The sequence below is a fragment of the Podarcis erhardii genome, assembly GCF_964252035.2.
Source record: "Podarcis erhardii genome assembly, chromosome: 8".
Classification (NCBI taxonomy): domain Eukaryota; kingdom Metazoa; phylum Chordata; class Lepidosauria; order Squamata; family Lacertidae; genus Podarcis; species Podarcis erhardii.
In genome coordinates, this window is record NC_138499.1 from 69,302,593 (window position 1) to 69,319,313 (window position 16,721).

Consider the following 16,721-nt stretch of genomic DNA (forward strand, 5'->3'; position numbering starts at 1 on the left):
AGTTTCAGTTCCCTATAGACTCCAGTGAACAGGCAAATGTGGGGCGTAGGCTTGCTGCTCTACTCTTTATGGCCATCCAGCCGCAAAGTAAGGACGAAGCTGGAAATAACTTCAGTTCCTCTGTAATAAAACTTGATTGATAGACAAACATAAAGTGGAACGGCAGGATGACTCTGGCTAGTTCCTTTACTGGCTGTTGTGGGGAAAAGGTTTGCATCAATTTTCAAGTCTGAAGTCTAAGCTGTTGTTGTGTAGGGCAGGAAAGAGAGAGAGAGAGAACCCAGCATATATTACTTAATGCCCTCTCTGTGGATTGTCACATGATGGCACGCCAGGCAAAGTTTTATTAAACCAGCATATAAACCTGTGCCAGAGATCTGCTGCTTTGTGAACTACTCTAATTACCTCTCTAATCTGTAACACTGTAAGCTTGGAAATGGACTCCTATTGACAGGTCTACCTCTTAAATAAACTTTGTTGAAAGCCTTCCTCCAAAAGTTTGTTTCGTTTCCCTGTTTATTCTGCCTAGGTGAAATCAAGCGTGAAATGCAGTTATGCAAGTATGAATCAACAGTTTGCTCTGGGAGTTGCTGAATACTTTACGGTGGCATCCAAAACATAATGGGGTTATACAATACTTAATGCCTCCAAGAAAACATGAGCAACTGAAATATGTTAAGCAGTATGTGGTTCCTAGAGCTTCTGCATTTTTAGATTTTTTTATGTAGTTCTTAACTTTTCTTGCTGTGCCCAGGCTACTTGGCAAGCTTTTTCCATAATCCTGAACAGTATTACTGAACATTTTTGCAAAAGAGCGCTGTTGCTACATTGCATTGAAACTACTGTATATATATTTTCCAAGCAAAGAAAACCAGTCTGACAAAGTGAAAGGATAGATTCTGAATTGTATGTTAAGAACCAAGAACCTTTGGGGAGAGGGAGACAGGGAGAGGGAGACATCCTACAAGCCAATTCTGCAGAAAGCTAAATTGAGATTGTGCTGAGGTTTTCCGGTATCATGTAAAACCACAGTAACTGCATAAGCAATTCAAAACAAATAACCTGACTGCCTCCATATGAGCTACTGAGCTCGTATAGAGATGGAGTTGGGGGAATTGATGCCAGCAAGAGGCTGCAAATAGTCAGGCTCCCAACTCCAGCATCACTGTGGGCAAAGCAACAGTTACCTGTGACACTGTGGTCTGACCTGCACCATTTCCCCAGTGATGCTGCTTAGGGTGCTGAATTTTTCCAGATCATGGAGCTCAGTGCAGTTTGCACTGAGTGGTAGGAACCCTTGAGGGTCTCTGGTCTTTGCCATCACCTGCTACCTAATCTTTTTTTTTAGCTGCAGGTGTTGGGGATGGGACCTTTTGCATGCAAACCATTGCTCTACCACGGGGCTATTGATGTTAGAATTCCTGCTCCATGATTGCAGTCATGGGATTTTTGTCTATCACATGACGGTATATGTTTTGACTCCACAGAGTGGGGAGTGACGGAGACAGGATGTTTGTGTTACTGTGTTCCGTGAAGCTGGACTATTGTCCTTTGTTCTTTTTCTCTTTGCTGTCTGATGCTAGAGAGAGGGAGAACCATGTTGCAGTGCTCCGTGTGTAAATAAAGTAGATTAGCCAAAATGCTGAGTTGCTGAGGTCTGATACGCAAGCTGCGAAGACTCTGCGGATCCCTAAGTGTGCCGATGTCTGTTGGCATCGGTCGCTGTGATGTTCGGGCTGAAGAAAGCTTTTGAAGCTCCCGAACGATTGACCAGGAGGGAAAGAACATGCCAGTCGGGCATGTGTCTCTGCCAGGGTCCTACTCGAGTGTAGGATGAGCTCCTGACAATTATCCCGTCCCCTAAGGGAGCAGGAGATGCAGAAAATGTGTCCTTATAGGAGCCAGCATGCTGCAAAGCTTATAGAAAAGCTGTTGTGACGGTGAACACGTGTCCCACTGCTCTTTCATACTGGGAGAGGCAATTTTTTTCCTGCTGGTTAAATGGGATAGCCAGTCGTATCTGCCCTACTCAGATCAAGAACATAAGTCATGTAGGGCAAGTGCAGATTCACACATCACATCTTGAATCCTACTGTGCATTTCAATGACAAATATCTCTGTGAAGCTGTCGGTTGTACATGCTCATTTACAGGACCAGAGTTCCCCATAATATATACGCATAGCAGGGCATGATGGGTTACATACTATTTCGTTCTTCATGGGGGCATCGGGAACCCCAGCCATTTAAACACATGTGCACAGTGGGAGAGCTGTACAAGTGTCTTGCCCTTTAAACATGGGTGCTTTTTCTAGCTAAAAGTGCCAAATCTGCTTCCGTTTTCTTTCTTTTTGACGGTTTTGGTTTATACGCTTAAGTTTTGGTGTCTTTGCAGAATAGTGGAACCACCCAGATTAATTGCTCCCTTTCCTTTCCTTTATTAGTTTCTCAGTCTGGCACTGTCAACTTACATCGTGAACAGTACTCGCAGTAGTCTTCACAACAAACAAGGCCTGCCTACAACAAATCAGATTATTAGCTGGACAACATTAGGTAAGCACTACTTTCCTGAACTGGGATTATCCTAGTCCAGCGTGTAAAGACATGTACCGTATTTTTCGCTCTATAACACGCACCCGACCATAACACGCACATAATTTTTAGAGGAGGAAAATCCGTAGGCATGCCACCCGTAGGCATTCCCTCCATAACACGCACAGACATTTCCCCTTACTTTTTAGGAGGAAAGTTACAGATAGGTAGCCGTGTTGGTCTGCCATAGTCAAAACAAAACAAATTCCTTCCAGTAGCACCTTAAAGACCAACTAAGTCAGTTCTTGGTATGAGCTTTCGTGTGCATGCACACTTCTTCAGATACCTGTGTGCATGCACACGAAAGCTCATACCAAGAACTGACTTAGTTGGTCTTTAAGGTGCTACTGGAAGGAATTTGTTTTTTTTTAGGAGGAAAAAGTGAGTGTTATGGTGCAAAAAATACGGTATATAGACACACATTTCCTGCTGTTTAAGAGTTTAACCTGAAGGGACATGTCCTTGACTGGCAGCTGCTGGTTCCAGAAAGGTAACGTTCTGTGATTATACATAAATAGAAGTATCCATAAGCACCATCCTGCAAAAAAAGAAAAAGAGAATATTAGCACCCTCTTCAAGCTCACATGAGCGATACTGATTTAGAAGTGGACTGGCGTTTGGAGATTAATAGCTCAGCCTGGCGTTAATGAGATGCATCATTAACTATTGTGGAGTTCAGATGCATAGCGTTGATGCTGCGAAAACTGGAACTGGAGGCATGCTTTTTGTTCTCTTCTTCCAGTTGATATTTTGCTCGGTGCCTCTTGCGATAAGGCAGGCTTCTTCCAGCCTCTAGGTCAGAGCTTTCCAAACTGTGTGTCACGAAACGTAAGTGTGTTGGCTGCAGGGTGTAGGTGTGTTGTGCGAATGCTGCCTGCGCTCCTCCTGGGGCTGGAAAGGGCTTAGTTTAACCTCCGGTTTGCTAGTAAAACTGAATTTCTGTGTCACGAAATGATGCATGTCTAAAAAGTGCGTCACCAGTATGAAAAGTTTGGAAGGCTCTGTTCTAGGTCTTCCAAGCTGTTTCTCTCTACAACCTAGCAGTTTGAAAGCACGCCAGTGCAAGTAGATAAATAGGTACCACTGTGGCAGGAAGGTAAACAGCGTTTCTGTGTGCTCTGGTTTCTGTCATGGTGTTCCGTTGCACCAGAAGCGATTTAGTCATGTTGGCCACATGACCCGGAAAGCTGTCTGTGGACAAACGCCGGCTCCCTCGGCCTGAAAGCGAGATGAGCGCCTCAACCCCCACAGTTGCCTTTGACTGGACTTAACTGTCCAGGGGTCCTTTACCTTTTACCTTTCAAGCGGTTTCTCTCTACATTCCGGCTTCGGCCCCGTTCATATATACATAGTCATTCCAGCAGCAAATTACTCCTTCAAGAGAAACAACTTAGGCATGCTTACTTCAATTGTCCACATAAGCACGAATGAGCCTGGTGATAGAAGGCTATTGGTTGAGTGGCGCAGAATCCTGTGAAAAAAGTTATATCCAAACTTGGCCACCTCTTTTCATGGGGTAAACTCGGAATCGTTGTAGCAGATGGTCTTTTTGTTTTGTTTTTGCTGTGTGGTGGATATTCCACGGCATTCAATTCAATGAGTGAGGAAAGAAACCATTTTCCTGCACCCTAGCTTCTAGGAATGTGAATGCAAACTACACAAGTCATACATTGCTCCCAAGCTTTGAGAGTCATTGAGGGGGGTATTCAAATATGTTGGTGTTGACAGATGATATTGTGTTTATTGCAGGTTCGTCCTTGGTAGTTCCACTGCTAAGCCCGACATTTCTCTTCCCGAGGTTGCTGAGTATATTTCTTTCCCTGATGTCAACATACCTTCTGCTTAGTACAGGGTAATTCTCTCTCTACTTTATAAATGAAATTCCAGCATATATATATATTTTTTGCTTTTCTCTTGCCTAAGCAATTTTAAAGTCATGTATTTTCATTTTGCCATATTCTTGTCATTCTTCCATTGCATTTAACCAGTAAGACACAAAGTTCCAGATGCTGTGTGTGTTTAAATCTCATTGCCGACGTTGTGGAGTAAACATTTAGCCAGTGATTTGTATGACACTGAAACATTTTTCTGTAGCTCCTTTGATTGCATTGATTCATGAGAAATCAGAAACCAGAAAGTAAAAAAGAGGAAGGAATAATCAGCACAGGGGGATCAAATAAAAACAAGTGTTTGAATCATTCAGTTTTCCCTTCTTATGATCTCCAACAGCATTTGGAGATAAACAACAATTCAATCCAAAATTTGTGAATTTGACACAGAAATTTGAAGAGATGAAATCCCTGCCCCCATTGTTTACTTTTAAACCTATGCTTTTAAATAAGGCATCTTGGGGGTTGGTTGAAATATTATTACTAAAGGAAAAGGGCGGTGAATCCAAATGTAAAAAAAAGAAGAAGTTTCCCCTAGTATTTCAAATGTAATAATAGAGTTGCATGGAATGTCACACTGAGGTTTATATTTTTAGCAAGCTGCAATCAATGCCCTTTCTTTTGTCATAGTATTTTAATACAGTAGCTCTCAAAAAGGGCTGCTGGAGGAACGACCGGTTCACTCTGTAAGTGTGTGTGTGTGTGTGTGTTTTCTGAATGCATTCATCTTTTGACCACTGTGAAATTGGCTCCCTGTAGTGGAAAAGAAGGCAGTCACCTTTGATGGCAGTAGCCATTTTGAATTTTTCAAGCATCCCGACTTTCTGGGAACAACAAAATGTGGCCATCTTGGTTCACTTCTCCCTAAAAATAATTTTGCCACATCCACAAAACGTTGCTCAAACAAAACAACTAATTTCTAAGGTGATGATAAATTTCTGAGGCTGATAAATAGTACTTGCCAGTTTACCAGAACCCGACTTGAAGGTAACAATTTCAAATGAGGGAAGAATTGCCAAGTAAGGGCAATATTTCTTCCAACTGTTTGGCATTTTCTGTATTAATCGGAACAATATGCAGGTAACATGAATATGGAGAGCTCAGCTTGACTGTGGCCAACACAGTTGTTGAACAAGTTGCCAAACCACTGTTCGCACACAAACACCCAACCTAGTAGCATTTGTTATGGAAGGGTGGTGGAGGCAAAATAAATTTGATGCCTGGGTTGCATTTTTTTTATTTGAAATGTCTTTCGACGTAGATATGAAGCACTTTTCCCCCTGGCGTTGGCTTTGTTGATGTTTGTGTGGATAAATATGGAACAAGAAGCAGTACAACGTTACGGCATTTCACCAAAGCCAAAGGTAACCCTTATTTTCACTGTAGGTAAAAACCACTTAGACATTTAGTTACTGGGCACTAACTTTGATTAGACTTCGTTGCTTCTGATATGTGTATGTGTTTAGGCATTATTTGGCTAGGCATTATTATTCTCAAATAAAAGAAAAATGGATTCTCTTTTCCCTCAACTAGGGTGGCCCAAAAGGGTCATGGACCAGGGAGTGTTGATGCAAAATCCAAAGTACCAGCAGCCATTTCCACTAGGCAGATGCAAACTGATACCCATAAGTCCTCAAATCTTACCATATGTTTAAAATTGATGGGTGGAAGTCGGAAAGGCCCAGTGATTTTAAACCCACATTTTAGGCCAGGCAATGGCAAACTCGGCCCTCCAGATGTTTTGGGACTACAACTCCCATCACCCCTGACCACTGGTCCTGTTAGCTAGGGATGATGGGAGTTGTAGTCCCACAACATCTGGAGGGCCGAGTTTGAATATGCCTGTTTTAGGCTGTAGTCATGTAGCATTCAGGTTGGCTGCAGGGGTGAAGATAGCACAGGCAGATCCCATAAAATTCAATGTAGCCCACTGGCGCAAAGGTCCTAGCAGCTACACCGAGAAACTAGAGCAGGTGTGGAGAGCCTTTGGTCCTCCTGATACTGCTGGACTACAACTCCCATCAGCCCCAGCAAGCATGATGGGAGTTGTGGTTCAGCAATATCTGTTCTTCTTCAGTAAAAGGCGGGGGGAAAGGGAGACCAGAATTTTAATACCAGCACCATCACAGAAGTGTCTGTGGAGGGAATACAGTGGTACCTCAGGTTAAGTACTTAATTTGTTCCGGAGGTCCGTTCATAACCTGAAGCTGTTCTTAACCTGAAGCACCCCTTTAGCTAATGGGGCCTCCTGCTGCTGCCGCGCCACCAGAACACGATTTCTGTTCTCATCTTGAAGCAAAGTTCTTAACCTGAGGTACTATTTCTGGGTTAACAGAGTCTGTAACCTGAAGCGTATGTAAACTGAAGCGTATGTAACCCGAGGTACCACTGTACAGTTATATTGATTGCAAATGTGTTTTATTGTCACTTTTGAATAAATGTTTTTTGAATTTTTTTCAAAGCAATATCTGGAGGGCCAAAGGTTCCCCACACCTGAACCAGCACCTAGGAGAATGACAGAAACCAAACCATGCTTACTCTCTCTGGAGGTAGCTCAGTTTGCTCTGCAGTAACCTGGCTGAGTGCTATTATCCAGTTGAGTGCTCTAATGTGGGAGCAATGGAAATAAGAAGTTATTAGGTGCTATGCTGTCAATCCACGTAAATCAACACTGCACCAGAGGGAAGGAATTAACGGCAGTCGCGAATACGGCACCTCCGTTGCTTCCTGCTGTAGCTCACTAGAGGAGAATGCTTCAGCTGCAAAAATCACCTTTTTCTGAATTATGAAAATATGTCTCCTTCCAGGACGTTTGGGGAAAAGCAGGAAGAAATAAGAGAGCAAATGGAAAGTTCGGGGAGTTATTTCCTTACCTAAGGCAGCAGAAGCATTTCCACTTGATCATCCTGCTTGAACGATAACTTTATTGAGAGTCATTAAAGTATAATAAAACTGTTGGGGAAGATGCTTTCATAGCAACAGACACGGGCTTCTCTGAAGGAATAACTCTTTAAATTCTCATTTGCTCCCCGGAAAATATACCTTTAATATCAACAGGATAGCAGCTGACATCGTGGCATTGATTTCTCTTCTCTCTTTTACAGCTTGCTGCTCTCAGCTTTTCATACACTAATGATCTAACACAGTTCCGACAACTTCATTTGGATGACGTCCGGCGATCTTTTTTCTTCGTATCCTTTTTTCCTTGAGTGAAGGCCTGGTTGCAATGCAATGGGTTGGCTTTTCGTTTTCATTCCCTTCCCCTCTAAAAAAGCAAAATCTTGGTTTCTTAGGATGGGCCCGCCTTGGAATTGCTAGTGGATAATTTTACAAGCAATGTGCTTGTCAATGGGACAGGAAGCATACATGTGGCCTAGGACCCACATACCTACGGGACCGCCTCTCCTGGTATGCCCCACAGATGACCTTAAGGTCCACAAATGACAACATTTTGGAGGTCGCAAGTCACAAGGTGGTTAGATTGGTCTCAACTAGGGCCAGGGCCTTTTCAGTACTGGCCCCAACTTGGTGGAACGCTTTGTCACAAGAGACTAGGGCCCTTGCATCTTTTTGCAGGGCCTGCAAGACACAGCTGTTCCGCCTGGCCTTTGGTTTGGATTCAGTCTGACCCTTATGTTTCCCGCCCCTTATGGTTTTGATCTACGAGCTACTTTTAAAATGAGGCTGCATTTTAAATTGCATTTTAACCTGTATTTTAAATTGTTTCCCCCTCCCCATTATGTTTTTACTGTAATTTTACTGGTGTTAGCCGTCCTGAGCCCGGTTCTGGCCGGGGAGGGCGGGGTATAAATAAAATTTATTATTTATTATTATTATTATGAGGAATGAAAGTTTACATAACAATGCTGTTGTTGCTTCATTGAGTCTATATACTGTGCCCAGTTTTTTAAATAATAATTTAAAATTTTTAAAACGATATCCAGAAACGTTTAGTAATGAAGCTTCCCAGTTAGGACTTGTGAGCTGGCCTTTGGTTAACCTGATTTTCCATGAGTTGATTCATACTGCATATATTTAGCATACTGGAACTTTTGTGGTTTTGTGCTTTTCGTCTCCTTCTTGTCTTACACAGAAATTGTAGGTATGAATCTCAGAAGAAGAGTTTTGCTCACTATATTGTTGGGCCATTAAACACTTCTGAGAAGTACATGCTTTGGATTTCTTTATTTGCAGTTATGCAGGGCTCAGCAAATTTTTTCAGCAGGGGTCCACTCAGACCTTGTGGGGGCGGCGGACTATATTTTGAAAGGAAAAAAAAGAAAGAATTCCTATGTCCCACAAATAACCCAGAGATGCATTTTAAATAAAAGGAGACATTCTAATGTAAAAACACGCTGATTCCCAGACCGTCCACAGGCCAGATTTAGAAGGCGATTGGGCCGGATCCAACCCCCGGGCCTTAGTTTGCCTACCCATGTAGTTATGCTTTCCTAACAGTGAGAAAGCTGCATTAATATATAGAGTGGGGGGACAATTTCAAAGCTTTGCAGGGATGTATATACTTGACTTCTTTATATATGCATCTAAAAACTGAGGCTTGGGATTTAGGAGAAGGCAGTAAAGATCTTTCTGATTCCTGTTTCCCTTAATTTGTTTTAGTACACATCACCTACAGGTAGAGTTTTTGGTTGTTACCTGAATGCTGAATCTAACGAGGTCTTGTTGATCAAACAAATGGGACCTGCTTTCACCCTGTTAAAATTTGAGTAGTCCTACCCCTTTTCTTACTTTTCCTATTGGACAATGGAAACTGATCGATCAGAACAGTTATGCTTTCAGAATAGTTTGGTTACCCAGCTACCGTTCACCTGACATGTTAAAAATCATGTGACTCTAACACAATGCAAGATGGGGGGGCAGGAATGAGCAGATGTTGCTATATAAAATTGGCTATTACATACACGGGCTTTGTCTTCCTGAAAGATGGGCTGCCAATAATATTTAATCTACCCATTAATTGTGATTGAGACAAAGGTATCTTTTTGGATGTCTAATCAAAAAAATATTCTAAAGCCTTTGCAAGCATCATTCCTCTCTTCTCACTTCCCATGCACAGCTTGGTGTGTTATTTTTACCATTATCTTATACCTGTGGTGCAAAGTTGTCATTGGGAACGCTAGCATGTGAAAGAAGTGTAACCATTTGCTCAATAAGGAGCTTGTTGTGTTTTCCTTAGCCCTACCCAGGTTTTCTTCCAAGTGACAGCCTTTTTCGGTACTGGAAACATAGCTTCTGTGAACAGGTAACTATTGTGAACTACGTCTAGAGAAGTTGGAAGGGGAATTCCATAAGTGGGGTGCCACAACAGAGAAGGCCCTGCCCTATGTCACTACATAATGGATTTCTCTTGGCAATCAAGTAGCGCCATCCTGTCACATCTTAACACATGAGTAGCCTGATACAGAGTGTCTGGAGGCGGTTGGAGGATGGATGGCGGCTAACAGATTGAGGTTGAATCCTGACAAGACAGAAATACTATTTTGGGGGGACAGGAGGCGGACAGGTGTGGAGGATTCCCTGGTCCTGAATGGGGTAACTGTGCCCCTGAAGCACCAGGTGCGCAGCCTGGGAATCATTTTGGACTCACAGCTGTCCATGGAGGCACAGGTCAAATCTGTGTCCAGGGCAGCTGTTTACCAGCTCCATCTGATACGCAGGCTGAGACCCCATCTGCCTGTGGACTGCCTCGCCAGAGTAGTGCATGCTCTGGTTATTTCCTGCTTGGACTACTGCAATGCGCTCTACGTGGGGCTACCTTTGAAGGTGACCTGAAAACTACAACTAATCCAGAACGCGGCAGCTAGACTGGTGACTGGGACCTACATTGGCTCCCAGTATGTTTCCAAGCACAATTCAAAGTGTTGGTGCTGACCTTTAAAGCCCCAAATGGCCTCGGTCCAGTATATCTGAAGGAGCGTCTCCACCCCCATCGTTCTGCCCGGATGCTGAGATCCAGCGCCAAGGGCCTTCTGGCGGTTCCCTCACTGCGAGAAGCCAAGTTACAAGGAACCAGGCAGAGGGCCTTCTTGGTAGTGGCTCCCTGTGGAACGCCCTCCCACCAGATGTCAAAGAGAACAACCACCACCAGACTTTTAGACGACATCTGAAGGCAGCCCTGTTTAGGGAAGCTTTTAATGTTTGATGTATTACAGTATTTTAATATTTTTTTGGAAGCCGCCCAGAGTGGCTGGGGAAGCCCAGCCAAATGGGCAGGGTATAAATAATAAATAATAAATTATTATTATTATTATTATTATTATTATTATTATTATTATTATACAGAGGGAAACTCTACTTCAGATATCTAGTTCCCAAGTTGCAAAGGACTCCACAAGTGCCTTGAATTTGGTACAGCAACATATTGGTAGCTAGTGCAGCTCCTTAAGATCCAGCGCCTCGTGAGTCTAGCATGTTGAACCACTTATCATCCCCAGCACCCGGCCGAAGCTTCTGGATCATCTCCAAGGGCAGTCTGACATGCAGGTGCATTGTAGCAATCCAGCAGAAAGGTCACCAGAACAAGGGTATCTCATGAGATACTCTTCATGAAGCAACAGCAGAAACTTGCTATGCAAGTACCAACATTTTTTGACTCTTGGCAGCCTGTTTAAAAGAACTCTTTGTCTGTCCAAGTACTGACCTGTTGTGAAAGCAAACGGAGGGTGGGAAACATTTCGTAAAACAAAAGGTGCTGCAGAAATAAAACTTTATAGCAAAAAGTAGCATCCAAGAACTGTTTGCTTGTTATGTAAAAAAATAGAGGCAGCCTATAAAACTAGAAGCCGTGTGACCTGAAAGGTTGTTGCATGATAATTCAAATGTTGATTGTAAGGGGGGGGGGACTCCTGTTTCCTAGTAGAGCATATTACTTGCAGAAAATACATAATGTTTGTTTTGGTTTTATTCTTGGTCTCTAGTTTTGATCCAACCTCAGTCCATTGCTTCTTGACTGTGTTCAGCCCTTTCCTGATGGGAGCCTTGCTGTTGTGGAAGGTTAGTAATCGCACCTTTAGGGAATGATGTGATCAGATTTATTCAATTCTAACTTAACTGTCCCTGCACAAATAACCTATCTGCTCTTGTAAGACTTCTTAAATGCAAAATGCTACACACACACAGTGGAACCTCTGTTTTCAAATGTAATCCGTTCCAAAAGACCGTTTGGCTTCACAAACATTTGAAAACCGAGGATCAACGGGCTGGCTGCAAAGTAAATGGGGAAAAATGAAAAACGCATTTTGGAAGCCGTTCGACTTCCGAGGAATGTTAAAAAATATATATTCGTGAGCTGTAAGGCAAGCTAAATAAAGTAAGTCATAGACTCATAGAATTGTAGAGTTGGAAGAGACCCTAAGGGTCATCTAAGTCCAACCCCCTGCAATGCAGGTCTACTCTGCTGTCCCATACGGGGACCAAACCTGCAACCTTGGTATTATCAACACCATGCTCTATCCAGCTGAGCTATCCAGAATGGTGGATGGTCCTACTGAAATAAGCAGAATTCCATATGAAACCTTGTTTGTTGCTGCTGCTTGTTGATAAAGATGATGATTGCCCTGGGGTGGCCATCTTTTTCTCCCACCACCCGCTATGGAAATCCCTGGGAGGAGGGTTGTTATCCATTGTGATCACATTTGAACATATGCATGGTGGTCGTGGCAGCAGTCAAGCTTTCTAGCAGCTGTGGAGCACTTGTTACTTGTGAAAAGACTTTATATTCTGAAGGCAGTCCTGGGACCACTGTGTAAACCTGTAACTTAACGGGTTGCAAATTTTATTGTTAATTTTTTATTATTTATTGAATTTATATACTGCCCTATACCTGGAGGTCACAGCACAAAATCAAAATACACTAGTACCTTAGGTTACAAACACTTTGGGTTACAAACTCCGCTAACCCGGAAGTAGTACCTTGAGTTACAAACTTTGCCCCAGGATGAGAACGAAAATCATGTGCCGGCGGCGCAGCAGCAGCGGGAGGCCCCATTAGTGAAAGTACGCCTTAGGTTAAGAACGGTTTTGGGTTAAGAATGGACCTCCGGAACGAATTAAGTTCAGAACCTGAGGTACCACTGTATAAAACCACAATACATATATATATATATATAATCAAAATAAAAACAACAACCTAATCACACACCCAAGAAGAAAAACAAACCACATTTTAAAAGGGCTTAGGATGTCAATCAAATCAACCAAAGGCCTGTTTTTGCCTGGCGCCTAAAGGTGTATAATGAAGGGACCGGGCGAACTTCCCTGGGGAGAGCATTCCACAGGCAGGGTGCCACTGCAGAGAAGGCCCCATTCTCGTGTTTTAGTGCAGTTTAAAAGAAAGCCGCAAGAAGCGAAAGGGACTGAGAATGAGATAAATTGGGAACTGACGGATCCATCCATTCCTGTTCAGGGATACAGCATGTTAAACTGTGTTGCAGAGGGGCAGCATTGTGGAACAGGTAATGGATTACCCACTATCATCATGCATGTCACAAGTCACACCTCCAGGCACAATGAGATAATAGCACTGCGCCCGCTCAGACCTCAGAGGATTGTGTTACACCAGCCTTTGCCAACCTGGTGCCCTCCAGCAAGTTCTGTCAGCGGCAGATAGGAGTTGTAGCCCTGGAGGGCACCAGGCTCGCGAAGGTTGCACACTGGAAATACCAAACATCACTGCAAACCAGCATTTACATTTGGAGAAAAACAGATTCAGCAAATTGGGAGAAACACTGTCTGGATTCTAAGGAACGAACCAATGAGTGAATTGTACCAGTCCTAGAGAAAATGGCTCAGAAAGTGGAAACACCTAGTGGTTTTCTGACTATTTCATGGGATGGCGACATTGGAAGCTGCCAAAGTTTCCTCTCTAAGAAGAGCAGTAAAGGCAGACAAAATACTGGCAATCTTTCTCGGCAATATGAAGTCGAGAACGTGCCCCAGAAGTTCCTCAGCAGGCAAATTTGTATGGGAAGTGTTCCGTGAAGGTAGAATAATTTGAAGAGCCCTGGCATAACACAGTAGTTTATTTCTAAAATATATACTGCTGTATTAGAATTGTAACAAGGACTATTAATATTCTGATTGCAATGCACAGAATCTACAGGGCCATGACTGAAGGCAACAGGTCTGTTAACTAGATAAAATGTTTGCATTCAAAACGATGAATTTTGTAAAGCCAACCTCAAGATGTGCTTGACTGTCTCTTTGAATACTAGCTATGTTAATTTGTGGCTGTTGGTTGTTTTTTGTTTTCTGCGGTATTTCAATTAGCTTAATGTAATTCCGTGTCCTCGACAGATTGTAATCCCTTTTGTTCTTGTGTCATGTGCCTTTGAAGCTGTTCAAGTCACAACGCAGCTATCATCAAAAAGGTACAGTAAACACTTTTACCGAAGTAGCAGTTGCTTGGGGGTTCATTGGGGTGCACGGAGTAAACTGTCTGCAGCTATTTCTTTGTAAATCCCTGCAGCGAGTACAGTTATTCTTCATTCACTGGGTTCAAGCTTTATCAAATCTCTGACTATATAAAAAAATGCTTTTTAAAACACTGGTAGTGATTTGAGTTCCTGTTTGCATCTATTTCACATACAGGGCAGGCCCTGCCATTCGGCAGAGTGAATTTTCAGTTTATTATTATTATTATTATTATTGTAATATTACTACAAGGGAAGAGAAGATTTATTTGGGGGAGCATTTGCTTCTGTGCCCCAGGCTGGAAAATGTCTGGACCAGCCCTGTTCCATGGATGCTGTATTTTAGATATTACGTTAAGATCTGCTCTGAGCTATAGATCTGATACTTGCAGTCCACTACCATAATTGGTATTTCCTTTACAACATTATGCTCTTTGTCTTCTATATGCTACAGCTGAGCATAGCTCTTAAGTTATGCAAAGTAAAGAATAGTTCGATGTTTATTGAAGGTTCTTGCTGCTGTCACTGCTATTGATCATGTGAACCCATAAACGATGAAGGTTCTATGGTTGACTTCCAACCGTCCTATTGTTGTCGTTTTTACTGTGGCGATCACACAGGGTCCCCGGACATTTCACCGTCTATTGATCCCTGTGCCATCACTTGATTTCTCGCTGCCACCACCCAGGCCCTTCCTGGTACAATGCTGAGTCCAGTCAGGTTTAAATTGGAACATAAACTTTTGTTTATTTATTGCAGTTTAACAAGTGTGTGGTTTCATAAACGGTATCGGTCCATTACAATCATGGGGTGCCTGTCCAGACCTATAACTTCCACTACCTGCTCTCACTCACTAAACCACCTCTCAGATATTTACTTGTCTCCCTAGCTCCTAACTATTCCTGACTTAGCTTATTTCGCTACACTAACTCAACCTACCCACAGACTCTACCCCAATTCACTCCCACTCCAACCAACCTCCCAACGACCTCTCCTTTCGCCCCTCCCAGAGCTGGTTTTATAGTCCCTCTGACTCCACCCCCCCTGGGTTCTGATTGGGTAACTTGTTTAACTAATTCACCGCCAGCACTCTCATATGTTAACATCACAGGCATCTGTCTGTCTGTAGAGATGATGGAGTGTGCCTCTGGGGGTGGAGTCAAACTGCTGCGTTTGCAGCACCGAAGTGACTTCCCTGGGGCACAAGAACCTGGGCAGTGTGTATGCAGGTATTGGGCTGCCCAGATGACAAGACCCACCCACCCCCTTGGCCCCATTGATGTGGTCCAAAGGAGAGCAGAACAATACATTTGGCAGGAGTTGCCGAAGTAGGCTACACAGCCCCATCCAACCACCTTAGGGACTCCACTCCAGACTGCCCTTTTAGTTGATGGGTATATGTATTTGCCTCTATGTAAAGGAAAGGTAAAGGGACCCCCGACCATTAGGTCCAGTCGTGACCGACTCTGGGATTTCGGTGCTCATCTCGCTTTACTGGCCGAGGGAGCCGTTGTACAGCTTCCAGGTCATGTGGCCAGCATGACTAAGCCACTTCTGGAGAACCAGAGCAGTGCACGGAAATGCCGTTTACCTTCCCGCCGGAGCGGTACCTATTTATCTACTTGCACTTTGAGGTGCTTTCGAACTGCTAGGTGGGCAGGAGCTGGGACCAAACAACGGGAGCTTACCCCGTCACGGGGATTCGAACCGCCGACCTTCTGATCGGAAAGTCCTAGGCTCTGTGGTTTAACCCACAGCGCCACCCGCATCCCATACCTCTATGTGGTCGCTGTTAAAAGTTTTGCCAGTAATTTTAATAACATGGTGATATCCAGCTGTGCATCTGCTTTTCAAAGCCAACTAAGCTTGTAAGCTAATCTGCAGGAACTGGATTTGTCAAATTCATAATGATCTTGTAAGGTATAATTAATTTACCAAGTTGACGCTTGGATCACGTGACCAGATTCTGCTTTTTTCTCGGAGGGGGGATCATTTGTTAGAAGCCACCGTAATAGTCTTGCTCTGTGCTATGGAATAGCACATTTTAATGAAATTTCACACTGTAACTGATAGCACACTTCTAATTATAATTCTTTACAATTAAATTATTATTACAGTTAATGGCCCATCTCCCTGCTACTAGGTCAGCTGTTTGCAGCGTTGTTTCAGTGCAAGTCGCTGGCAGAGCCAGTCATTAGCAATTTAGAGCGGCGTTCATGTGGCCTAATATTTCAATCACTTAATGAAAAATAAAGATAATGAAAAAGTCTTCAGCTGTATTTCACTTTGCTTGTTCATAGTCCATTTCGTTCCCTGAAATGTGCTTTCCCAAACACAAATGATCTTGTATACCAAAGACTTGGATAACTAGTTTCTTGTGCCTCTAGGCTAAGTGGAACTCAACACTCATCCATTCGTGAACTTGGTGGAGGGTGTCTCTATCAGTTATTGGGGCACAAAAGAGAGTGGCTGCCTTATCAACCTGGAACAAATATAAATGAAAAGATTTAGGGAGGCCATTAAGAACTGCCTTGGTTCTCTTGGGGAGTATTAAAGTTGTGAACAAGAGCTTGTCTCCCTGAGTGGTAGGGAGACTCAGAAAGAGTCCTTTCTGAGAGGATTTGCAAGGGCTCTGGCTCAGTTGCTTATAGGTTGAACCACTAGAGCCATTTTCGGTTGCAAATGAGAGACCTGAAAGTCAATAATAATAATAATTTTATTATTTGTACCCTACCCTTCTGACTGGGTTGCCCCAGCCACTCTGGGCAGCTTCCAGCATATATATAAACATAACAAAACATTAAAAAGCAT

The 16,721-nt window shown here is 43.2% G+C and overlaps 1 protein-coding gene across 4 annotated transcripts in view; it reads left to right on the forward strand.

Moving 5' to 3' along the window:
- The window catches only part of PIGN (phosphatidylinositol glycan anchor biosynthesis class N), a 336,158-nt gene that overhangs the window by 296,189 nt on the left and 23,248 nt on the right, over nucleotides 1-16,721 (forward strand). For all 4 annotated transcript variants that reach the window (XM_081872989.1, XM_081872992.1, XM_081872990.1 and 1 more), the window contains exons 20-26: nucleotides 2,443-2,551; nucleotides 4,340-4,442; nucleotides 5,741-5,843; nucleotides 7,584-7,670; nucleotides 9,687-9,742; nucleotides 11,418-11,493; nucleotides 13,795-13,868. In XM_081872989.1, coding sequence (XP_081729115.1) covers nucleotides 2,443-2,551; nucleotides 4,340-4,442; nucleotides 5,741-5,843; nucleotides 7,584-7,670; nucleotides 9,687-9,742; nucleotides 11,418-11,493; nucleotides 13,795-13,868 — 608 coding nt within the window. The remainder of the gene's footprint in view (nucleotides 1-2,442; nucleotides 2,552-4,339; nucleotides 4,443-5,740; nucleotides 5,844-7,583; nucleotides 7,671-9,686; nucleotides 9,743-11,417; nucleotides 11,494-13,794; nucleotides 13,869-16,721) is intronic.